The sequence below is a fragment of the Vipera ursinii genome (assembly GCF_947247035.1).
Source record: "Vipera ursinii genome assembly, chromosome: 7".
In the NCBI taxonomy this organism is placed as follows: domain Eukaryota; kingdom Metazoa; phylum Chordata; class Lepidosauria; order Squamata; family Viperidae; genus Vipera; species Vipera ursinii.
In genome coordinates, this window is record NC_139521.1 from 19,360,729 (window position 1) to 19,386,287 (window position 25,559).

The 25,559-nt window shown below is 42.6% G+C and overlaps 1 protein-coding gene across 1 annotated transcript in view; it reads left to right on the forward strand.

Annotated features, from left to right (window-relative positions):
• Window positions 1–24,448, forward strand: part of LOC310642944 (gamma-aminobutyric acid receptor subunit alpha-2) — a gene marked incomplete at its 3' end in the record, with an annotated part of 252,020 nt that extends 227,572 nt beyond the window's left edge. Inside the window, exons 8-10 of the mRNA XM_083366934.1 lie at window positions 5,356–5,508; window positions 21,453–21,655; window positions 24,137–24,448. Of these exons, the coding sequence (XP_083223060.1) occupies window positions 5,356–5,508; window positions 21,453–21,655; window positions 24,137–24,448 (668 nt within the window). The remainder of the gene's footprint in view (window positions 1–5,355; window positions 5,509–21,452; window positions 21,656–24,136) is intronic.
• Between the last annotated feature and the right edge of the window lie 1,111 nt (window positions 24,449–25,559).

Here is a 25,559-nt window from a genome sequence, read left to right on the forward strand (position 1 = left end):
CTTGTCCTGCCACCCCGTGACTACCAAAGACTGAACTCTACTTAGGACTCTGTCTTTTACTGTTTCTGCAGCTATGTCTTTTGCCTACAGGGGGCATTCTGGTAGGTCCTGGATTGACAGAATTTGGGCTGCTGGTGCTGGGTCTGGTTCAGGCCTGTCCACAGGCAACCTGCTTAATCCATCCGCGTGGCCCATCTCTTTACCAGGTTTGTGAACCAACTTGCAAGAGTATGCAGATAGGAATATTGACCATTGCAGCATCCTGGGTGATAAAATTTGTGGTGTCTGTTTGTTCGTTGTGAACAACCCCAATAGAGGTTTATGATCTGTAAATATAGTGAATTCTCTGCCATATAGGTAAACATGGAAGTTCTTGACCCGAGCCACTATGGCCAGGGCTTCTTTGTCAATTTGAGCATAGTTCCTTTCTGCCCCTGACAATGTGCATGAGTAGTATGCAATGGGTACTTGCTTCCTATTTTCCTCAAGATGGCTCAGGACAGCACCCACTCCATATGGAGATGCATCACAGGCTATGCATATGGGTTTAGACTCTATGAAGTGGGTGACAGTGGAGTTGCTAGACAGTAATTCCTTCAAGTGTCTAAAACTCTTTTCATGTGTCTGATTCCAATTCCACACAGCTTGCTTGTCTAGGAGACTGTGCAGAGGCTCTGCTATGTCAGCTTTGTGTGGCAGAAATGAATGGTAGAAATTTAGGAGCCCCAGTAATGCCTGCAGTTCTCCTTTGTTCTTTGGTGTGGGGGCCATTTTTATTGCCTTCACTTTAGATTCTGCAGGATGTACCCCCTTGGCATCTATTCTGAATCCAAGGAATTCAGTAGATGCCACTCCAATGTTGCATTTGTCTTTTCTGAGCTTCAGCCCTGCAGAGCGAAATCTGTTTAAAACAGCCTGCAGTCTTTCAGCCAATTCTTCCTCAGAGGCACCAGCAATTAGGACATCATCAAAATAAGGGCATACTCTGGGAATGCCTTTCAGCGTTTTCTCCATCACCTCTTGAAAAATTCCCGGAGCTACAGAAATGCCGAACTGCAAACGGTTGACTTTGAAGGCTCCTCTATGTGTCACTATTGTTTGAACGTCTGCCGTTTCCCTGGTAACTGCCAGCTGCTGATATGCTTGCACCAAATCGAGCTTTGCGAAGATTACACCGCCCTGGAGAGAGGCGAGGATGTGGCTGACCGTCGGAACCGGGTAAGCATGCACATTTAAAGCTCGGTTCACAGTGCATTTATAATCAGTGCAGATCCTCACCTCCCCATTAGCTTTTAACGGGGTGATGATAGGGGTTTCCCATTTTCCCCCCCTCTGCTGGCTCTAACACCCCCTGTTCCACTAACTTGTCCAGTTCCTTCTCTATTTTATGTTTGAGAGCAAAGGGAACTCTTCGGGGTTTTATTCTGATCGGCATGATGTTGGGGTTTAGCTTAAACTTGATGGGTGGCCCTGTGTATGTGCCTAACTTGTCCTCAAATACGTCTGCATACATTTTGCAGACTGCTTCGAGACTCGTGGCTCGGACCGTATGAATCCCTGAGATTCCTATGCCCAGAGCCTTGAACCAGTCCAACCCCACCAGGCTAATCCTGTGGCCATCCACTACAAGCACATCCAAGTTCCCACAGAACCCTTTAAACCCCACCAACAGTGTAGCCTCCCCCTTAATTTTCACAGGGGCATGCTGAAAATCAGTTAGTTTAAGATTGGTAGGTCTTAAGGTAGCCCACCTGTTGCTTCAGCCACACACTTGTTTAAAAGTCTCTTCCGAAATTATTGAGACTGCTAAACTGGAATCTAGTTCCATCCTGCAGGGTATACCCTGCAAATGGACCTCTAGCATGATTTTGGGGGTTAGAAGCTGATGGACCCCTAAGTGGGAAACGGCCTTAAGGTTCACTATAGCTTGGGAGGTCACGTTTTGGGGTTTTTTAGTACCTCTCAGTGACACGTCCTCGTTCCTCTGACAGCTCCAGCAAACTGCTGCAATATGGCCAGTTTTTCCACAGATTCAGCACTTGGCCAAGCGAAATCTGCAGGTCACTCTTGCATCGTTTCCCCCGCAGCCAGCACACCTGGAACCGGTTGCTCCAACTCCCTGGAAAACTTTGTTGCCTGCCCCTCTGGCAGCTCTCTGCACCGCTGCTGGTCTCTGCTGGGCTCCCTGGTCTATCCACAGTCGGGCTCCCTGGTCTACCCGCAGTCACGTCTGTTGTTGCTGCACCGGCCTCCGGTCTACCGCATCAATCTCTGCTGCCTCATCTTCATCCGCTCCGCCATATGCAGCACTCTCCTGGTGAACTGATCCCCCGGAGCTGCTGCTGGGTCGGTGGGTCGTTTGGCCATCGCTGCTGACTACTTCATATGCCTGGACTTCGTCCAGGACCTCTAAGTCAGGAAACTTGTAAAGGCGGGCGGCTTGCCGCATGTCCGCAATGAAGTCTTTCATGGACTCACCTGGCCTCTGGATCCGCTGGACAAACTGGAACCTCCACGACATCACAGACCTCTTAGGCATGAAGTGATCATTCAGCTTGTTTACAAGGTCGCCATAAGAGATGTTTGCAATGAGTTTCAGTGCGAACAGCCCGACGGCCGCGTCATACACAGCTGGACTGCTGATGTACAGCAGAGACACTGCTTTCATGCGATCCTCAGTGATCCGGTTGACAAGGAGATACCCCTCAACCTGACCCAGATGCAATTCCCATCGCTCAGAATGCTGAATGTCGAACTCACGAATTTGAGTGATTTTTGCCATGGTCTGACTGGTCCTAAGATGCTGCTTCTGCGAAGAATCGGAAAAGAGTTTTCTTTTCCCGCTCTAGTGACTTCAGCTAGTGATTCAGCTCTGGAGTGAAGCAGCACATCCCACCCTCGTTGCCACTATTGTGTAGTGGGTTCTGGACCACATGGCAAGGAAGAGACAGATGAGTACCGCATGTCAGCTCTTTATTGTAGGGAAGTGCATACTGAACAAAGGGGTTTACCTAGACCCCTTATATACCTAGTCAAGTACCATTCTGGCCAATCCAACCATCTGAATCTCCCGCCAAAAATATTTCAGCCAATCTGGCCACAGCACTGCGCCCTCAGATGGACTGATGGTTCTTCAGAGCTGCAGCTGCTTACACCCATACATAACACCATCAATGTCCAATAATATTCAGTTGTGGTATTTTGGGAATGGCTTTGAGGTTTGCTATCTCTTTGGTTGAGTTTTCCATTTTGGTCTCATGATTCTGTCCTTGATTGGCCAGTTCGTTCTGGATTGACACCGCTGGTTTCTGTCACCCTGTCATTCCCTCCCTCCCTCTGCCCATTCCCTACTTTCCCATCCTCCTCCCCATCCCCTGCATTTTATGGCAGGATGCCAGTGAAATGAGGTATGCTAAAGATGGCAGACCTGACTGTTAGTAACATAATTGTTAAGTGAATCTGGCTTCCCTACAGACTTCTCTTGTCAAAAGGTCATAAAAGATGATCAAATAACCCCAGGACACTACAACTGTCATAAATACATGCCAGTTGCCAAACACCTGAATTTTGATCATGTGACCATGGGGATGCTACAGCGGTCATGTGAAAAACGATCATAAGTCATTTTTTCAGTACTGTTGTAACTTCAAATGGTCACTAAACAAGCTGTTGTAAGTCGAGGACTGCCTGTAGTCACTACTTTTTGCAAAATGCCCAGGAACATCTCTGGAAATAACAGGTTTCTGCTTGTAAACATCTAGCAAAGGAGAACTTACCATGGACCTGGCAACTTGTTCTACTGGCTGAAAGTTCCTCCTCAAGTTCATCCTGAACCTGCTTCCTTGTAATTAAAAAAAAGGTTCTGTTCCTGCCCTCATGGACTACAGAGAAGTCTCATGAGAAATTATGTCACGTAATATTGGATTAGGAAGAATTTCACCATTAGAGCAGTCTAAATTTATGTCAGGTGATTTAAATTGATTTTTTTTACTGGTTATGGTATCAAGAAAATCTAAGATCAAAGGACTTGCATCAACCTTCTTCTCTTCTCTCACATGCTGCATGAGAACCCATTGTCAAGAGCTTTCAAATCACTTGTATTTATTTATTTGTTTCCATTGTTTAAATTTTTTATCTTTTTTATTTTAGAAACATAGTAACAAGGCAGGGTTGTCAAATTTGTTGCATCACGTGATGTGTCATGACATATCATGACTTTTTTTCTCCTTGCCAGAGCTGGGGTGGGCACGGCTTCCATGTGATGCATCCAGCCCTCGGGCTGGCAGTTTGACACCCCTGATCTAAGGGGTTGCCACAAAAAGAGGGAGTCAACTTATTCTCCAAAGCACAAGAGGGCAGGACAAGAAACAATGGATGGAAACTAATCAAGGAGATAATTCACCTAGAACTAAGGAGAAATTTCCTGACAATTAGAACAATTAATCAGTAGAATGACTTGCTTCCAGAAGTTGTGGGTGTTCCAACACTGGAAGTTTTTAAGAAGAGATTGGACATTTGTCTGAAATGGTATAGGATTTCCTGCTTGAGCAGGGGGTTGGACTAGAAGATCTCCAAGGCCCCTTCCAACTCTGTTATTCTGTTCTGTTACTAAGATATATTTAACTGGTTCTGTTAATATGCTATAAGCATTTTTTTTCAAAGTGGTATAAAATAGGCTAGGCTAGGCTAGGCTAGGCTAGGCTAGGCTAGGCTAGGCTAGGCTAGGCTAGGCTAGGCTAGGATAGGATAGGATAGGATAGGATAGGATAGGATAGGATAGGATAGGATAGGATAGGATAGAGCTGGAAGGGACCTTGGAGGCCTTCTAGTCCAGCCCACTGTTCAAGTAGGAGAACCCATACCATCTCAGACAAGTGACCATCTAGCCTCTTTTTAAAAATCTCCACTGATGGAGCACCCATGATTTCTGGGGGCAAGGTATTCTGCTGATTAACTGTCCTCACTGTGAGGAACTTTCAACTTAATTCCAGGTGCTTCTCACTTTGATCAGTTTCCAACTATTGTTTCTTGTCCTGCCCTCTGGTGCTTTGGTAAATAACGTGACCCTCTGTTCTTTGTGGCAGCCCCTCAAATACTGCAATACTGCTATCATGTCTCCCCTATTTCTTCTTTTCTTTAGACTAACCAAACCCAAGTCCCGCAGCCGTTCTTTGTATGTTTTAGTCTCCAGACCTTTGATCATATTAGTTGCTCTTCTCTGAATTTTTTTCCAAACTCTCAATATCTTTTTTGTGATATGGTGATCAAAATTGGCTGCAGTATTCCAGGTGTGATCTTATATGAGGAAGAATATATAATTATTCTTTTGTTATTAATCTGATCTATTTTTTTCAGGTGAATACACAGTGATGACAGCTCATTTTCATTTGAAGAGGAAAATTGGTTATTTTGTGATTCAGACCTATCTTCCCTGCATCATGACAGTTATTCTGTCTCAGGTGTCATTTTGGTTGAACAGAGAATCTGTTCCTGCAAGGACAGTTTTTGGTACGTAGTCAGTAATATTTATTTATTTATTTATTTATTTATTTATTTATTTATTTATTTATTTATTTATTTATTTATTTATTTATTTATTTACTCTGTGTGTATAAGGTAAAAGGTAAAGGTAAAGGTTCCCCCGCACATGCGTGCTAGTTGTTTCCGACTCTAGGGGCCGGTGCTCATCTCCGTTTCAAAGCCGAAGAGCCAGCGCTTGTCCGAGGACGTCTCCATGGTCATGTGGCCGGCATGACTAGATGCCAAAGGCGCATGGAACGCTGTTACCTTCCCACCGTAGTGGTCCCTATTTTTCTACTTGCATTTTTACATGCTTTCGAACTGCTAGGTTGGCAGAAGCTGGGACGAGTAACAGGCGCTCACTCTGTTACGCGGCACTCAGGATTCGACCCGCCAAACTGCCGACCTTCTGATCAACAAGCTCAGCGTCCTATATATAGTATATAGTATAGTATATATATGCAAATTATTCAAATTGCTAATAAAGAATTTGGGAGGCTAAGATGATCATTTCGAACTCTTTATGTTCTCATCAGTTAGTCATACCCTTTATCTGAGATTCGAACCTGGGCTGATTATATATCAGGCAGTGTTTTAACTTCCTGAGCCACGGGTTCTTTCTCTCTTTTATTAGCTGGAAGGCAAGGCAAATGTATGTTTAAGTATTTGTCAAGGCTTTTTGAGTGGACCTTGCTAATTAACTCTTTCATTCCTGTTTTGGCCCGATTCAGGGCTTATCCACAGGACATAGTCAACTTATGACAGCTCATTATTTGTGCAAATTATTCAAATTGCTAATAAAGAATTTGGGAGGCTAAGATGATCATTTCGAACTCTTTATGTTCTCATCAGTTAGTCATACCCTTTATCTGAGATTCGAACCTGGGCTGATTATATATCAGGCAGTCCACTCAAAAAGCCTTGACAAATACTTAAACATACATTTGCCTTGCCTTCCAGCTAATAAAAGAGAGAAGGAACCCGTGGCTCAGGAAGTTAAAACACTCCCTGATATATAATCAGCCCAGGTTCGAATCTCAGATAAAGGGTATGACTAACTGATGAGAACATAAAGAGTTCGAAATGATCATCTTAGCCTCCCAAATTCTTTATTAGCAATTTGAATAATTTGCACAAATAATGAGCTGTCATAAGTTGACTATGTCCTGTGGATAAGCCCTGAGTCGGGCCAAAACAGGAATGAAAGAGTTAATTAGCAAGGTCCACTCAACCCTTTATTCTGTTTTTCTAACCATTTATAAAAAATTTCCCATGTTTGGAAGTATTCTGAATGTTGTTTTCCTTTCATTTTCAATGTGAGCCTATCCATTTCTGCACAGCCCAGGATTTTCTTAATTATATCTTCTTCAGATGGTATTTCTTCATTTTTCCAATATTGAGCAAATGTAATTCTTGCTGCTGTTAATACATGTAATATTAAGTATACACATTCTTTATCATAGTTTTCTGAAATTATACCTAAAAGAAATAGTTCTGGTTTACAGTCTGCATGTGTTCATGTCATCTTCTTTAACCACCTATATATTTTTGACCAAAAGCTCTTTGCTTTAGGGCATGTCCACCAAAGATGGTAATATGTGCCTGGATTTTTTGTCTTCATTTGCAACAGTTGCTAGACATATTTTTAAACATTTTTGCTAATCTTGCAGGTGGTAAGTGCCATGTATAGAACATTTTATATAAGTTTTCTTTATAAGTAGCTGCCTTTGTCATTTTGTAGTTTCTTTCCCATAAGTTTTGCCCAAAATTTTTCCCAAGTTATCATTGCTTCTTTAAATTGTTCATCTTCCATCTATAAATTTAACAGAAAACTGTACAGTTTCTTAATTAATTTGTCATCTGATGACAATAGTATCTGGTCAAATGCTGATGCAAAGATTTTTGTATCTTTCTCATGTCTTATTTGCATTTGAAAATGTGACTATCATGATAGCTCTATGCCCTGTTCTTCCAATTCTTGTTTAGTTTGTAGTTTCCCATCAGTATTAAAAATAACTTTATAGGTCATAGATTTCTCATAATTAATTAAATTTGGGTGTACAAATGCCTCCATTGTCGAAATCTATCCTGGTATTTTCATGTAAATTCTTGGTTTTATCTTTTCCCATGTAACAAGCAATGCATTTCTTAGACAGTGGTTTTGAAAGTATTTATGAATTTTGTTCTTCTCATATGACAGAAACGCGTACCATCCAAGTTGTAAGTCATGCCCCTCTAGGTATAATAATCTTTTGTTTCTAAGGGTTCTCCATTCTTTTAAACATGTTAGTGCAGCTGCTTGATAGTATGAAACCCAATCTGGTAGCCCAAAGCCTCCATTTTCTTTCGCTTCTTGTAACGTTTTCAATCTAATTTTAGCCTTTTTCTCTTGCCAAATAAATTTCAATATTGATGCATTTAATTCATCAAAAAAATTATTCATTTTTATTGGTATTGTTTGAAATAAAAAAAGTAGTTTTGGTAGGGTTTTCATTTTCACAGTCGCTATTCTTCCCAAAATTGATAGTTGTAAATTTTTCCATTTTTCCAGGTCTTGTTTTATTTGTTTTAGTAATTTTACATAGTTGTCTTCTTTTATTGTTGTGCACCTTGCTATTATTTTTTTTATTTTTATTTTTTATTTTTATTACATTTATATCCCGCCCTTCTCCGAAGACTCAGGGCGGCTTACAAGCTTAGCAGTAGCCTTCATTCTATGTATATGCCTGCTTATTAGGGCTTTCACACACACACCCCAAGCGGCATTATTACAAAGTCAGCTTAATTGCCCCCAACAATCTGGTTCCTCATTTTACCTACCTCGGAAGGATGGAAGGCTGAGTCAACCTTGAGCCTGGTGGGATGCGAACCTGCACTAATTGCAGGCAGCCGGTGTTACTTAAGGAGGCATTAGCCCACTGCTCCACCGAGGCTCTTTTAATTTAATTTAATTCTGAACCCACAGGGCCTTAACCAATCACAATACTTGAAAAACCCGCCCAAAATATGAATGTTCAAAGTTTCCCTCCAAAATAGTTGGAGTTAACAGTCAGGGTCATCTAAAGGTTAGTTTCATTTTAACTTCACAAGCAGTTGGAGTTAAGTTAGTTTCACTTTAGCAGGGATTAACACAACTTTATATATATTCAATACATAACAGAGGGTATTTCCTTTTGGTGGCTTATTTTAAGCAGAATTTCTAGCAGAATTTTAAAATTCTTTTCTCTTTGGGTTAGAAACAATTAACAGTCACATTTACCTCACACACAAAGACTTTGACACACATATACACACAAAGACAAGAGAACAGAAAAGGAAACAGAAGTCTTAAGTTTTGCACATCCTAGTCATTCCCACCATAAATCTCAGTTAACTCAAATTAGGGAAGGCACAAATCTTAAACATACAACATGGTTGCATAGAGATAAAGAAAAAAAGAGAGAGAATTACTTTTCTTATTTTCTCTTTAAGTACCTTTATTTAGCCAAATTGGTTTCCCAGCAAAGCCCTGAGCAAAACTCATTTCTTACATATTTATCTTGCTCTTCGTTTCAAGCAAATCTCCTAGGGCAGTCCTAATTGTCACCTGTGAACTGCTGCTTCCCATGTCCCCTCTCAGATGTGGGGCTCACTTTGTCTCAGTGAGGTACAAAAGGGGGGGAAAAACTTCCAGTTTTCGGGGAAAAAAAGTGTCTGGGTTCGCTGCCGAAGTACGAGCACCTCCTTTCCTCGGAACTATCTATCACAGTTTTCAGACTCCTTGTGAGTCCAGGAGGACCTGTCGCTTTCTAAAAAATGGTGAGTATGAGCACCTCCTTTCCTGCCATTGGTTTTCAGACCCCTTATGGATCTGGAAGGACCTGCTGCCCCCTATGCAGTGAGTACATGGCACCTTCTGAACTAGGCTTTGCTTTAGGGCCTTACCAGCTGGTTGCCCAAATCCAATTCTCTCATTCACTCATTCCTTTCCATTTTCACACAGCCTCTCCCTTTTCCCTAACAAAAGGTCCTGCGCTCTGGCCAAACCCCCATGCTTTCCAGGGTCTGCCACTTGAATAGATCCTTTCTGCAGTTAGGAAAGACCAGAGGAAGCAAAATTCAACTGTGATTCAGAAAAGGGTTTTCTCACTCACACAAACAGAGACATACAAACATTTCCTTTGCTCCCTGGGCTTTAAAGTTAAAATTTAGAGGTACTCAGCTTCACCTTCTTTCCAAAGCAGCCCTTGAGCTCAAACCCAAAACTCCCTTTACTATCCTGGCTCCACATGGGCAAGGCCTAGAAAACCCATCCACAGACACAAAGGGTCTGCTCCCGGAAACATTGGGCTTACCAGTCTCAGTCCACTGTCCTACCTACTTTCCTGAAGGGGAGAAACTCCCAAGAAGCAAAAAAGCCTCCGAAAGTGAAGAAAGGGGGGGTTTCCCCCACCCTTTAGCTACCGGAAGCAGGAATCAACCTTTAATGGAGGAATGTTAGACAGGATGCAGGAATTAAAGGAATGGATAAAAGATGAAAAGTACAAATTACAAGCATTTGCGGATGACTTGGTATTTAAATTAGAGGATCTATTGGAGACAAGTCCTAAATTATTAGCAAAGATCAAAGAATTTGGAGAAGTAGCAGGACTGAAAATAAATAGAGAAAAGACTAAAGTTATAGTTAAAAAATCTTACAGATAAATAAAAAACCAATTGTCAGAAAAAACAGACCTTCAAGTAGTTAAGAAAAAGTTAGGATTAGGGTTAATTAGGGTACTCTAATACTTGGGGATATATCTTCAGATTGTTGGGGGCAATAAGCTGACTTTGTAATAATGCCGCTTGGGGGGGGGGGCGAAAGCCCTAATAAGCAGGCATATACATAGAATGAAGGCTACTGCTAAGCACATTGGTTTGTGCTTAGATTGTAAGCCGCCCTGAGTCTTTGGAGAAGGGCGGGATATAAATGGGATTAAAAAAAAGAATATAAATTACAGGCAATTGCCTGCAGTTCTCCAGTTCTAGTTTGAGTCAATAAATAATGTTGTAACTATGCTGGACTGTTCCTTGCCTACTGAAGCCCACTACCCAATAGTGGTGATGAAGGTGGGATGCTGCAGAGGAGAGAGCTGCTGCTAACCAAGAGACTGAAATCATTGGGCGATAGGCTGGGTAAAGAGTCCTGGCAGGCCTAGTTCTCACCCCCTGCCTACCAGTAAGCCACACTGGAGACAAGCTGAAATCACTGGGTGTCAGACCAGGTAAAAAGCCTTGATGGGACCTTGCTCCCTACCCTGCCTGCCAGTAAGACACACTGGAGGCATAGATATACCTGAGAAATCTGTCCCCAGGATCCCCAAGTACAGCACAGCTCCAACCGCAGCAGTACAGGCATTAACCAGCAACACAGAGGCCTCCCCAAAATGGCTAAATTGGGAAGGCTCAACGAGTTTGATATTACTCATCTGGAACAGTGGAACTCACATGTCTCCCAAGTAGACAACTATCTCCGGGCTAACCAGATAACAGACAATGGCCTGAAGACAGTAACCTTACTATGGGTCTGCAGACAAGCCACGTTTGATATCGCTGAAAACCTGATAGCACTGGCAAGTATAGAGATTGTGGCCTACACAGATCTCAAGAAAAAATCAAGGGAACATTTTGAGACAAAACTCTCAGTAATCGCCTGGAACCATGCATTTAAGCAATGTGAACAGAGATCCAGGGAATCTGCAGCAGACTTTGTGGCAGCCCTTCGCCAAGCTTCGTGCCAATGCAAGTTCCCTGACCTGGAAGACTGTCTCAGAGAAAAGCTTGTTTGTGGCCTGCATAATAGAGAATTACAGCAGTGCCTATTCGCCATGGAGAAACTGACTTTCCAAGACGCATTGAAGGAAGTCATGGCAGAGGAGGCTGCCAGAGGGGCAATGAAGACTCTCCGGCCACCCAAAACACACACTGGCTAGTCCACAAGCCGGGTAAGGAAATGGGCCATGCCGATGCTTTCAGCCAACTGCCTCTACTGCAGATTGATCTGGACCCAGCCCCAGCTTGTCATATCCTGGTGATCCAAGACCTGCCTGAAGCACCCCTACATGCAGGGGACTTTGCAGCTGAAACCACTATGGACAGAACATTTAGCCGCATTCTCAACTGAGTGTTAAGAGGATGGCCAGAGACCTGGCTAGGCCCTGAGTTCCATCACTACACTTCTCAGAAAAATGAACTGTTGGCCCTACTGGGGTAGTAGGGTCATCATTCCACCCAGTCTTCACTCCAGGGTGCTGGATTCCTTACACGAGGGGTACCCAGGAATTGTTCAAATGAAGGCTCTTAGCCAGGAGCTACTTGTGGTGGCCAGGCCTGGACAAGGACATTGACAATCAAGTAAGGAGTTGCCAGGCCTGCAAAGAAACCTGACCGGAGATGCCACAAGCACCAGTGCATCACTGGGAGACCACACACGCCCCATGGTCTCATGTGCACATTGACTGCGGGCCCCTTCCAAGGGCAGGTATTCCTAATTGTAGTAGACAGTTATTCCACGTGGTTGGAAGTAGCACCAATCTCATTGATGACAACAACCAGGGTCATCCAAGAGTTGTGCTGACTGTTCACTACACATGGTCTGCCAGATGTAATCATGTCCAACAGTGGGGCACAATTCATGGCAGGAGAGTTTTAATCTTTCCTCAACGTCAACATGATTCGGCACATAACATCTGCTCCATTCCACCCCACAACCAACGGTCAGGCTGAATGAATGGTCAGGACCACAAAAGAGGTGCTCAAGCGGATGACGACTGGGGACTGGAATCACCACCTGGCAAACTTCCTCCTGTGTCAACACTCAACTCCCAGTACAGCAACAGGTTGCAGCCCAGCAGAGCTGAGGTGGGGCCGCTGGCTCACCATGAAGCTTGACCAACTTCACCCAGACAGAGTAGTGGCAGAGATGGTTCAACCAAAGTCCCCACAGAAACTTATAGCTGGGTGAATTGGTCTGGGCCAGGAACTATGGAAGTGGAGTGCCGTTGGTGGCAGCTAGGGTAACTAAGATAATTGGGCCCTTGTCATACAAGGTTATTTTGGAAAATGATTGTATGGTCAGATGCCACATTGATCAGTTATGGCGTTGGCAGGCCAGTCCAGTCCCAGGTGAGGATCCTGAGGTTTTATCAGTCACACAAGAGAACTGTTTTCTTCTGAGTTTGCCTGTATCACCTGTGGCTGCCTCGAGGGAAATGAAGGTATGAAGGGCTGTAGAGCTGCCACCACTTATGGGTGACCTAAATGGCCATGACAACTCTATTTAACTGGAAATGGATAATACTCCACTTGAACAGGACTCTCCAATAACATTGCAGCAGTCCACCAGGATCTGTGGGCCCCCAGCCTATCTCAAAGACTATGAATATTGAACAGACTGAGGATGATAACTATAATAATAATAATAATAATAATAATAATAATAATAATAATAATAATAATAATAATAATAATAATAATAATAATAATAATAATAATAATAATAATAATAACAAGAAGAAGAAGAAGAAGAAGAAGAAGAAGAAGAAGAAGAAGAAGAAGAAGAAGAAGAAGAAGAAGAAGAAGAAGAAGAAGAAGAAGAAGAAGAAGAAGAAGTTGGAAGGGACCTTGGAGGTCATCTAGTCCAACCCCCTGCTTAGGCAGGAAACCCTATACCATTTCAGGCAAATGGCTGTCCAGTCTCTTCTTAAAAACCTCCAGTGTTGGAGCATTCACCACCTCTGGAGGCAGGTTGTTCCACTGGTTAATTGTTCTAACTGTCAGGAAGTTTCTCCTTAGTTCTAGGTTGCTTCTCTCCTTGACTAATTTCCATCCATTGCTTCTTGTCCTGCTTTCAGGTGCTTTGGAGAATAGCTTGACTCCCTCTTCTTTGTAGCAGCCCCTGAGATATTGGAACACTGCTATCATGTCACCCCTCACCCTTCTCTTCATTAAACTACACATACCCAATTCCAGCAACCGTTCCCTATATGTTTTAGCCTCCAGTCCCCCAATCATCTTTGTTGCTCTTCTCTGTACCCTTTCTAGAGTCTCGACATCTTTTTTACATCGTGGTGACCAAAACTGGATGCAGTATTCCAGGTGTGGCCTTACCAAAGCATTGTAAAGTGGTATTAGTACTTCACGTGATCTTGATTCTATCCCTCTGTTAATGCAGCCTAGCACTGTGTTGGCTTTTTTGGCAGCTGCAGCACACTGCTGGCTCATATTGAAGTGATTGTCTACTAGGACTCCGAGATCCCTCTCACAGTTACTACTATTGAGCACGGTACCACCTATACTATACCTGTGCATTTGATTTTTCCTGCATAAATGTAGAACCTTACTTTTTTCACCATTGAATTTCATTTTATTAGATAGTGCCCAGTGTTCGAGTCTGTCCAGATCCTCCTGTATTTTAAGCCTATCTTCTGGAGTATTGGCTATTCCTGCCAGCTTGGTGTCGTCTGCAAATTTGATGAGTTCCCCATCTATCCCTTCATCCAAATCGTTAATGAATATATTGAAGAGCACTGGGCCCAGAACAGAGCCCTGGGGCACCCCACTACACACTTCCTTCCATGTAGATGCAGTTCCATTGAGGACCACATGCTGAGTACGGCCTGTCAGCCAGCTACGAATCCATTTGGTGGTGATGCTATCTAACCCACATTTTTCTATCTTATCAAGTAGTATGTTGTGATCTACTTTATCAAATGCCTTACTGAAGTCCAAGTAAATTACATCTACAGCATTCCTCTGGTCCACTAATTTTGTCACTTGGTCAAAGAATGTGATAAGATTTTTCTGGCATGATCTGTTTTTGACAAACCCATGTTGACTTTTAGTGATGACTTTGTTTGCATCTAGGTGTTCGCTGATTTGTTGTTTGATTATCTTTTCCAGAATCTTCCCAGGTATTAAGGTCAGGCTGATAGGTCTGTAGTTTCCAGGATCTATTTTTTTCCCTTTTTTGAAGATGGGAACTACATCAGCTCTCTTCCAGTCCTCTGGTAGTTCCCCAGTGCTCCAGGATCTTTGAAAAATATAGTTCAGTGGTTCTGAGATCACGTCTGCCAGTTCCTTGAGAACTTTGGGGTGTAATCCATCTGGTCCTGGTGATTTGAACTCGTCTAGGCTGGACAGGTGTTCACTTACCATTTTTTTGCCTATCTTAACTTGCATTTCTATTCTGTTTTTTATGGCACTGGTTTTGGTAGGTTGGACTGTTTTTTCCTTTTGTGTAAAGACAGATGCAAAAAACAAGTTAAATAGTTCCTCTTTCTCCCTATTCCTTGTCACCTTCTTGCCACTTTCCCCCACTAATGGACCAATCATTTCCTTAACTTTTTTCTTGTTTTTTATATGTTGAAAGAAGCATTTTTTGTTATTTTTGACTTTGGTTGCAAGCCTTAGTTCATTTTGAGCCTTAGCTTTCCTCACTTCATCTTTGCAGGCACGGGCTATTTGCTGATATTCTGACTTAGTTATGTGCCCCTTTTTCCAATTCTTATACTTGTCCTTTTCATCTTTCAATTTATCAGAGAGTTCTTTATGTAGCCATGCTGGTTTCTTTTGAGAGCTGTTATTTTTCTTCTTTGTTGGTATTGTACTAGACTGGGCCTTTATTATCTCACTTTTCAAAATTTCCCAAGCTTCTTGAGTTGTTTTCCCCCTTTAGGATTCTCATCCATGGAATTCTTCCCATGGTCTCTCTAAGTTTATTGAAATTAGCTCTTTTAAAGTCCAAGACTCTAGTTTGGCTGTGTTCTATTGCTTGTGCCTCCAGAATGTTGAATTCCAATATTGCATGATCACTTCCCCCCAAGGTTCCTGTGGCTTCGATATTTTCTATCATTTCATCTCTGTTTGTGAGAATTAAATCCAATATGGCTAATCCCCTAGTTCCCTTCTCTACTTTTTGGGAGAGAAAGTTGTCTGCTAGGTTTGCCAGGAAACTATCCAAGGGAAAGGTGTGTTATGTACTGAATATATATAAAGTTGTGTTAATTCCTGCTAAAGTGAAACTAACTTAACTCCAACTGTTTGTAAAGCTAAAATGATGCTAACCTTTAGATGACCCTGACTGTTAACTCCAACTGTTTAGGAAGGAAACTTTAAACATTCATATTTGGGCAGGTTTTTCAAGTATTGTGATTGGTTAAGGCCCTGTGGTTTCAGAGTATAAATTACAGACAATTGCCTGCAGTTCTCCAGTTCTAGTTTGAGTCAATAAATAATGTTGTAACTATGCTGGTCTGCTCCTTGCCTACTGAAGCCCACTACCCAATACCCTCACTCTGTTTCTCTGGCCAACAAACAGAGTGAAGAAAAATGTGTTTGTTTGTTTGTTTGTTTTCTTTCTCTCCCCTTTCTCTCTCTGTACTCTTAAGAACAGCCAAAGTTAGCAGGAGGGAATATTTTAAGTTCATCTGCAGGAAAAGTTTCACTCTTGCATTTATTGTATGTGATGTAAATGAGTTTTATCTGTCTATCCTTTTCCTGAAACATAACCAGCATTTTTCAAGTTGCAAGTCCTTAAGTCTTTAATATGTTACAAATGTTCAGTTCAGAAATAAGATCTTTCATTTTTGTTCTCTTACCAGGAATCCAGCCTTTCTTTTGTCATCATTTGTGATTTCCTCATTTTGTCTGCCTATCTGTTTCTTTAACCACTGCACTATTAATGCCTTTTCAAACTCTGTCTGCAAGCTTCCCACACACACCCCCGCCCCAATTCTACTTCTCCTTTTCTTATCTCTGTTCTCCATGCCTTTGTCTGCCTCTCCTGGGAGATTCCACCCAGAAAAGGGGAGGAGATCTTGTTCTCATGTTTTTCAGCACTGCATAGATGACCCCCCCCCAACCTTTGGAAGCAGACCACACTGACCCAGATGCTGCCTCCATCCATTTGAGTCATGGAATTAGGTTTTGAATCCAGCCATCCACCAAAAAGCCTGCCTACCCTTTTTGCCTCGGACATATGGACATATATACTTATCATCTTCCTGCCTACCCTCCCCCCTCTCCCCTTGGATTTTGGACACACCTGGGTATCGGCCACGGTGGGAGAGTGGCTTGACTTTTCCATTTGCAGCCCCATAGAGGTGGGAGCTCTATGGGGTTTGCCTACCCAGAGGATATCTGGTCCACCTCCAGGAACAGAGTTGTAACCCGTCGTGAGAGGACGGGGGGCGGCCTGTCTCTGGGGGCACCCAACTGAGTGGCAGTGAAGTTGGGTGGGGACCTAGATGTCTGTCTTCATGTTTCGATCCTCCCATGGACATAACTAATGGGACGCCTATCCTGGACTTGCTAGACTCATGCGACAATACACCAGCACGGACTTATATGCCCTCAGGGGAGCCCCCCTCTCCTGGGTGCGACCCGCCTCTTTAAACACTCTTAACCTCGATGACGGGCCCGAGTTTTGGGACCCTGAGAGATGGCTGGGCAGGGGCAGGGGCCGTCAACACAAATTTAATAGAAGGCCTCTGATTATTTTTTTATCTAAATTTTTTACGGGGTTAGGGAGAGGGGTGGGAGATAGGGGTTGTCTGGCTATGGGGGGTGGCCAATCAACCATGGCTCAGGCCAGACTTGGGTCCGACCGCTCGGGGGGAGAACGGGGTGTGGTTGTCTCCGGGGCTCATGAGCGGGTCGTGGGATTACCGATTCCCACGACGGGGAATGGCAGCAGGTGGATAGACAGAGGGCCATATCGTTACCGGGAGGGCCGTCTCCGCTATTTGCAAGCGGTGAGGCACTCCGACCCTCTGCCTCTTCCTCGAGGTTCCGGGAGCGAGGATGTGCAGCCTCCTGAGCTCCGGCTGGTGTACCTGAATGCCAGGTCCGTGGTTAACAAAGCTCCCCTTGTTAGGGATTTAGTTGAGGGTGAGCACGCGGACCTGGCTTGCATCACAGAGACTTGGTTGGGCCCAGAGGGTGGGGTCCCTTTGGTTGACCTCTGCCCACCAGGCTTCCGGGTGCTACATCGGCCACGAGCTCATGGTAGGGGTGGGGGTGTGGCGGTGACCATTAGGGAGACCTTATGTCCGCGGGAGACCACCGTTCCTCAGATAGTCGGGTGTGAGTCTCTCTTTGTGAGATTTGGTTCTGAGGCGCAGTTGGGCTTGCTGCTGGTGTACATTTCGCCTAGTCGCACAGCGGCAGCCCTGCCCGAGCTGCTCGATATCCTCTCGGGGTTGGTGGTTGAGTTTCCCAAACTTATTGTTTTGGGAGACTTCAATCTACCATCCCTGGGAGGTTCAACTGAGCTAGCTCGGGAGTTCATGGCTTCCATGACGGCCATGGACCTGACGCAAGTAATTTCTGAACCTACTCATGAGGGAGGCCACACCCTTGACCTGATTTTTTTATCTGGACGGTGGTTGGATGATCTTGGTGGGGGCTCTCCATTTATTATGCCCCTGTCATGGACCGATCATCACCTCCTGTGGCTGGTCTTCCGTTTTGCCACCCCCCGCCGTGGGGGTACGGAGCCAATTAGATGGTACCGCCCCAGACGCTTAATGGATCCTGATAGATTCCAAGCGGCGCTGGGGTCCCCACCTGCCTCCATTGCTCACAACTCGGCGGATGCCTTAGTGGAAGCCTGGGAAAGGGCAGCCACTGAGGCACTTGACCGGGTTGTACCCTTGCGGCCCCTGACCCGGTGCAGATCCCAGCAAGCTCCATGGTTCTCCGTGGAGCTCCGGGAGATGAAGCGTCGGAAACGGGGCCTAGAGAGCTGTTGGAGGTCTAGCCGATCCGAACCCGACCGGTTGCGGTTAAGAACCCATATTAGGTCTTATCTTGCAGCGATGAGGGTGGCGAGGTGTAATTACTTCTCCACCCTCATCGCGTCCGCAGATAATCGCCCGGCCGCCCTGTTTAGGGTGACTCGCTCCCTTCTTAATCAGGAGTTGAGGGAGGATCCCTTGCAGGGTGATGCCGAGGAATTTAGTCAACATCTGTCGGATAAAATCGCTCGGATTCGGACCGGTTTGGACTCCAGCTGGGCAGAGTCTGGCGATCAGGACACGGACGGTCTTGTCAATGTTATCTGGGAAGAGTTTGATGCTGTGACCCCTGATGAAGTGGACAGGATTATGGGGAGGCTGAGCTCCACCACATGTTTATTGGACCCGTGCCCTTCCTGGCTGGTTTATGCAGCTAGGGAGAGGACACGAGGCTGGCTCCAGGCGGTTATATCTGCTTCTCTGAGTGAGGGTTATTTCCCCACCGTCTTGAAGGAGGCGGTGGTGAGACCTCTCCTCAAGAAGCCTGCCTTGGACCCAGCTGTATTGAACAACTTTCGTCCAGTCTCCAACCTTCGCTTTCTTGCGAAGGTTGTTGAGAGTGTGGTGGCGCATCAGCTCCCTCTGGTCCTGGATGAAGCGGATTATTTGGACCCCTACCAATCGGGTTTCAGGCCCGGGTACAGCACGGAGACGGCATTGGTCGCTCTGGTGAATGATCTCTGGAGGGCTCGGGATAGGGGATATTCCTCTGTCCTAGTCCTATTAGACATCTTGGCGGCTTTCGATACCATCGACCATGGTATCTTGCTGCGGCGTCTCAGGGGATTGGGAGTGGGAGGCACAGTTCTTCAGTGGTTCTCCTCCTATCTCCTGGGACGCTCACAGTCGGTGTTGGCAGGGGGGCAGAGATCGGCCCCTGGGTCTCTCGTTTGTGGAGTTCCTCAGGGGTCAGTTCTCTCGCCTCTCCTGTTCAACATCTACATGAAACCGCTGGGTGAGATCATTCGTGGTTTTGGAGTTGGGTATCATCAATACGCCGATGATACCCAACTTTTCTTTTTGACCCCAAACCACCCCAGTGATGCCCTCGCTGTGATGTCTCGTTGCCTGGAGGCAGTTCGGGTCTGGATGGGGAGGAACAGACTTCAACTCAACCCTGACAAGACCTGAGTGGCTGTACATTCCGGCATCCCGGGACATTCAAAATGTTCCATCTCTTTCTATGGGGGGTGAGCTTTTACCCCCCGTGGATAGGGCTCGCAACTTGGGAGTCCTCCTAGATTCACGGCTTACTCTGGAAGATCATATATGGCCGTGACTAGGGGGGCTTTCGCCCAGGTTTGCCTGGTGCGCCAGTTGCGGCCCTATCTGGACCGGGATGCTCTGTGTATGGTCACTCATGCGCTCGTGACCTCTCGCCTTGACTACTGTAATGCTCTCTACATGGGGCTTCCCTTGAAGACCACTCGGAGGCTCCAACTGGTACAGAATGCGGCCGCGAGAGTTGTCCTGGGAGTTTCCCAGTACTCCCATGTTACACCTTTGCTTCGCGAGCTGCATTGGCTACCAGTTGTCTTCCGGGTGAGGTTCAAGGTCCTAGTCATGATCTTTAGGTCCTTACATGGCATGGGTCCGGGTTACCTCGGGGACCACCTGCTGCCGGCGTCAACTCCCCTCCGCCCTGTGCGTGCCCACAGAGAGGGCCTCCTCAGGGTGCCTCTGGTCAGGGAATGTCGACTGGTGGCCCCCAGGGGGAGGGCCTTCTCTGTGGGCGCTCCGGCATTATGGAACCAACTGCCGGTTGAGCTCCGGATGGCATCTGACCTCCGATCCTTCCGTCGCGGGTTGAAGACCCACTTATTTGAATTAGCTGGTCTGGCCTGATGGGGGAATATGGGTTTTTAAATTGATTTTTAGTATTTATTATTGTTGTTTTTAACTGGGCACTGGTTTAATTTCCTTTTAACTTTTGTATTGTTATTTATATATGCCCTGTGAACCGCCCTGAGTCCCTAGGGAGAAGGGCGGTATAGAAATTAAATAAAACTAAAACTAAACTAAACTAAAATCTACATACCATACCCAAAGTCTAAGACAGGATATAATAGGATTAGCTCACAGACGCCAAAGAGACACAGGTCAAAATACATGACAGAGGAAATACAAAGACTCAAAACAGGAACAGGAAACAACTCCAAACAAAAGGCTGCAGAGGGTATAAAAACCTACTCCCTACATATGCTCAGCCCTTTTTCCTCTTTTCTGCCAAAGCCATCTTTCTGTCTGGCTCTCCTCTTCAATAAACTGCAACCTTCTTTCTAAAGCAGTCACCATGTTTATTCCCAGCTTGGACTGAACCATGATGAAGATTTTTCCTTCCAACGTGGTTATTCTACCATATTAAAGCTATATTCCTTCATTAGCATGCCATCCCATTCTGATACATTTATAGATAAAGTCTCAAAAGGTTATTAACAAATAATAATTTAAACAGTATCAGATATGAGTGATGGCCTTCTTTTATTTTAAAAAATGTAAGACCTGTTTTTTTCCCCATTTCATACCTACTTTGGGACAGAACCTGTCAATGCTATCTCAACAAAAAAAAGTTAAACGAGAAACTCACATGTTTCCTTCCAGAGATATATGCAAATTATTGCTTCATATGGTATACAGTTTATACCAGGCAAATGCCTGAGTTTTGTACTTTTCAATCAGTTCTATAACATTAGCAACTCAAGAGTCTAAATCTTAGAGAAAATGTATGTAAAAATGTGATCTCAAACAAATGCATTAAGCACATCTGTAGGGGGGAAGTAAAAGATGTCTAAATAGCAAGCATGTGATTTAAGGTACAGCAGGTCTTTTTAATCCATGTCACAATGCCTATAAAAAGAGGTGAGGCTTTGATTGCACAGTTGCAGCTGTCATGTTGACTTTTTGGGTTGCAGATTCCTTAAAATAATAAACCCCAAACATTATATAATTTCATAGATATCATTGAACATCTTATTTGTAATTTCTGTACATTTGTCTTTTTGAGTTCAATTCTAAATTCAATTCATTGTCTTTCACTCTGGTCCTAAACTTTCCATGCATTTTGCATTACCTTGACCAGGCTCTTTCTTTTTTCTTTCTTTTTTTCCTACCCTACAGGAGTAACAACAGTGCTAACAATGACAACGCTAAGCATCAGTGCTCGTAATTCCTTGCCCAAAGTAGCTTATGCCACAGCTATGGATTGGTTTATTGCGGTTTGTTATGCATTTGTGTTTTCTGCCTTGATAGAATTTGCCACTGTAAATTACTTCACAAAAAGAGGATGGGCATGGGATGGAAAAAGCATAGTCAATGATAAGGTGAGTGATCAAAAACATCTTTAAGGTTTCTTCCAATTTGAACAAAAATCAATTTAACAGCATCTCCGTTGATAGTTTTACATTTCTGAAAAATAAAGTCTTAAACCAATATGAATAAATTAAACCATAGCACATTTATGTTTGTTTAATTTCCTTTGAAGTTTCCTTCAAAACCTTCAACCACATTTCATTATCTTCAACAATTTTTGTAAGGAAAAACCAAAGATACTACTGAAAGAAGTTTAACCATATTAAGCATGATAAATGAAGAGCTATGATAGATTTATATAATCTTTTATGTAATTGTTCAGATTCTCATTTGACGAAAGCAACTGTTTTATTTTAAAAAAATGGTTTCCATTTTCAGAGATGTTTGATCTCAGTAGAGAAATTCTGTGTTTAAGTTGGATAAATATAATCCCAAAAAAGGCATTTAGCAGCAATAATAATAATAAATATAGGTTTAACAAACCTTTTTTATTTATCAGGAAGCATTTTTTAATGAAGCACAAAATAGAACATCTGGTTCTATTGATCCATCTGAATCAAAACATGTTTGTGATGTTTTCAGTTGAAAGTAGAATGAAAAAGGCCTATTTTGTTCTGGGATATGAACCAAAATGTTGTTGTTCTGGGAGAAGAAGTTCTAAGGATGGATATGAATGGAAAAAAGCCAAAGATAAGGACTTTGGCATGTTATCCTAGAGCCAACGAGTCAGGGACAAAAGAAGATTGGAATAGTGCTGGTACAAAGACCATGCAGAGGAGAAAATAAAAGTGGTGTGATGTCCACCAGCCTTGCCCTGCTCACCCAATAAAATCCCTTGGGAAACCCTCTTTAACCGAGCCCTTGAACAATCCAAAATTTCTGGTTTTTGTTTCTCCATATCTTTGGCTAACTAAAACAAAATAAAAATAAATAGATTTCTAAGATCTCTAAAAGGCCATTTTAAATTATTTGACATCTGCAGTTCTTCTTAAAAAGAATTTTCTTCTTTAAAAAACCTCCTTTTTAGGACTAAAATAGCTGCTATTTTGAAAAAAAAAAGATTTTTACTTCTACAAATTCTATTATGTGTACAAGAAATTTGAGAAAATTAAAAAATATATTTACTAGTTACATAGCAATAAGAAAACAGAAGCATTCTTAACGTGCTATTAAAACCATAGTTGAGGTGGAGTTCATGTGAATATACTTTACTTTAAACTGGAAAAAGTATGGGATAATTGTGAGGAAAAGCGTGAAAGAGAAGAGGAAAATTGAACCTCAGAGTTTGGATTTTGTATCATTTACCTACTAATTTATAGATATCAGAGCACTGATGCCCTTATGGGGATGTGAGACTCTATGTCACTAACCTGTGTTTTATAAACTATAAAATCAAAAGTAGAAGGGAAAGGACTAATTCTGAATTTTCATGAATCTGTAACATTAACTTTAGGATTTTCCAATTTAGAATTATTCAGGTAGCTCAATTCCAGTTTAGTTGATGATTCTTCCATTCTTCCTCACAACCAATTGTTTCAAGGTCTTTTAGTAGAAGGGCTCCAGAAAGTTACAAGCAACAGAAACAGATGACATTTATACTTCCATTCCTCAAAAAGAGCTTTGACTAGCCTTGGAAAACTAAGCAGCTTCAGACCTAGTTAGCAATTGAAGGACGAAATTCTAGAGCTGTCTCAAGTTGAAAAAACATCCTGGACCAAAGCAATTCCAACCATTTCCATATTGTGCTGTTCTTATAGTGAAGAACACAGAGAAAGAAAGAAAGAAAGAAAGAAAGAAAGAAAGAAAGAAAGAAAGAAAGAAAGAAAGAAAGAAAGAAAGAAAGAAAGGAAGGAAGGAAGGAAGGAAGGAAGGAAGGAAGGAAGGAAGGAAGGAAGGAAGGAAGAAAGAAAGAAAGAAAGAAAGAAAGAAAGAAAGAAAGAAAGAAAGAAAGAAAGAAAGAAAGAAAGAGGAAGGAAGGAAGGAAGGAAGGAAGGAAGGAAGGAAGGTATTTCTCATCATTGTAGGTGCTAGTTACATATTACAGATCTTCTAACACTCCTTTTCTTGAAGTATAGCAACAAATAATAAATCTGTGCAGAATGATATAATAAAAATTTATGATATTTTCTCCATCTCTAAATACTGCAGAATAATTTGTTTTACAAAATAATAAATAAAAATATTCTGCCTACTTGCATAAGAGTTGGTATACTTTGAAGCATAGGTACCTAGAGAAGCTTCCAATTTGGTCAGCATGAAAGCAGCAATGCTCCATCACAGTGAAGGAAATGAATCTTGTCACCATTGAAGAGTCACACATAGAATACACATGGCCTTAGCTGAAAGTCCATGAAGCTTTCTACAATGGCAGTACCATAGTCAGTAAGGTCAATCTGAGGCACAATTATTGTGAATTAAATTAAGTACGGTAGATTTGTCTGTTGGTGCAGAAAAATTTGAAGATATTTAATAATAATATTATCTTTTAACAGAAAAAAGAAAAGGCCTCAGTCATTAAGAAAAACAATGCCTATGCAGTGGCCGTTGCCAATTATGGACCAAACATCACCAAGGACTCTGTTCTCCCAACCATCTCCAAGAGTGCTACCACCACTTCAGAATCCCACAAAACCAAACCAGAAACAAAACCACAAGAAGCAAAGAAAACCTTTAACAGTGTTAGCAAAATTGACAGAATGTCCAGAATAGTATTTCCAGTTTTATTTGGCACATTCAACTTGGTGTATTGGGCCACATATCTAAACAGGGAACCTGTTTTGCATGGGTTTGCACCATCACACTAAAACCTTAACTTTATGCTGAGGGTATCTAACATCATTATGATCAAGTTGTTTTCCTATGTACATTACGACTAATAACTGCTAATCAGTGAACTAATATGTACAGGATGTATATAGGTATCATGTTTGTTTATCTCCAAAGGAGGTGCACAGAGCTTAATCATGGGATCTGTAAGCAAATGATACCCGTGGCAAATATATTCTGCTCTCCTATTTATGTGAGTTCTCCTAAATTTGGATTTAACTATGCTGAATTATATCCATACAAACCATATATGGTCCTACATAACTATTTAGTAACACTATTTTTTTAATTTAAAGTTTAAGATATTTTTCTATGAGACAACTGATTCTACTTTAATGCAAAGAAGCTATCATTTAAAAAGAGAATGATTTTTTTAAAAAAAAGAGTAATCTTAATAATTTCTTACGGTATCAGTGCCCATGTAAATATTATAGATGTGTGGTGAACATAAGTACTCTTCTGTTAGCAATCATTAAGAATGCAAGTTGTGCATAAAAGCATCAGAATGTCAGGGATAATAATTTCTTATAATCAAATTTTAAAGCTGCTGTGGACTTATCCTGTGATATGGTCAGTGGTCTGTTGATAAGCAAAAGGGTTGCACTTGGAGATTACTTCCAACAATACGAGGAAATAATTGAATCTATACCCATTATAGAAGATGTTGACAGCATGCAGAGAAAACATCTATGAGACACAAAACTAAACTATTAAGCATATGTTGTTGATTCCTGGCTAGTTATATTAATTCAGTTATTTGTTTTAGTTATTTTCCCTCTTCCATCTCCAGTGCATTCTGGATCAAGTGACTTTTACTGAATCATGATTTAAAAGCTGAAATAGGCAAAATTGTGCAGAAGTTCAAAGAGAAACAATATTGATTAATAAGACAACCTCCATATATTCAAGTCACTGTAAACACATTTTTGTGGCCCCACCTTTTTGTGGCCCCTTTGGTTCTGAAATGTATAGTTTATTACAGACAAGAAATATTTTTATGCCAACTGGGACAACAAATTTGGAAACCTATGTTTTAAACCAGCAGAGGCTTAAACAGGAAATAATTTAACCAGAGAATTTAAGGAAGAC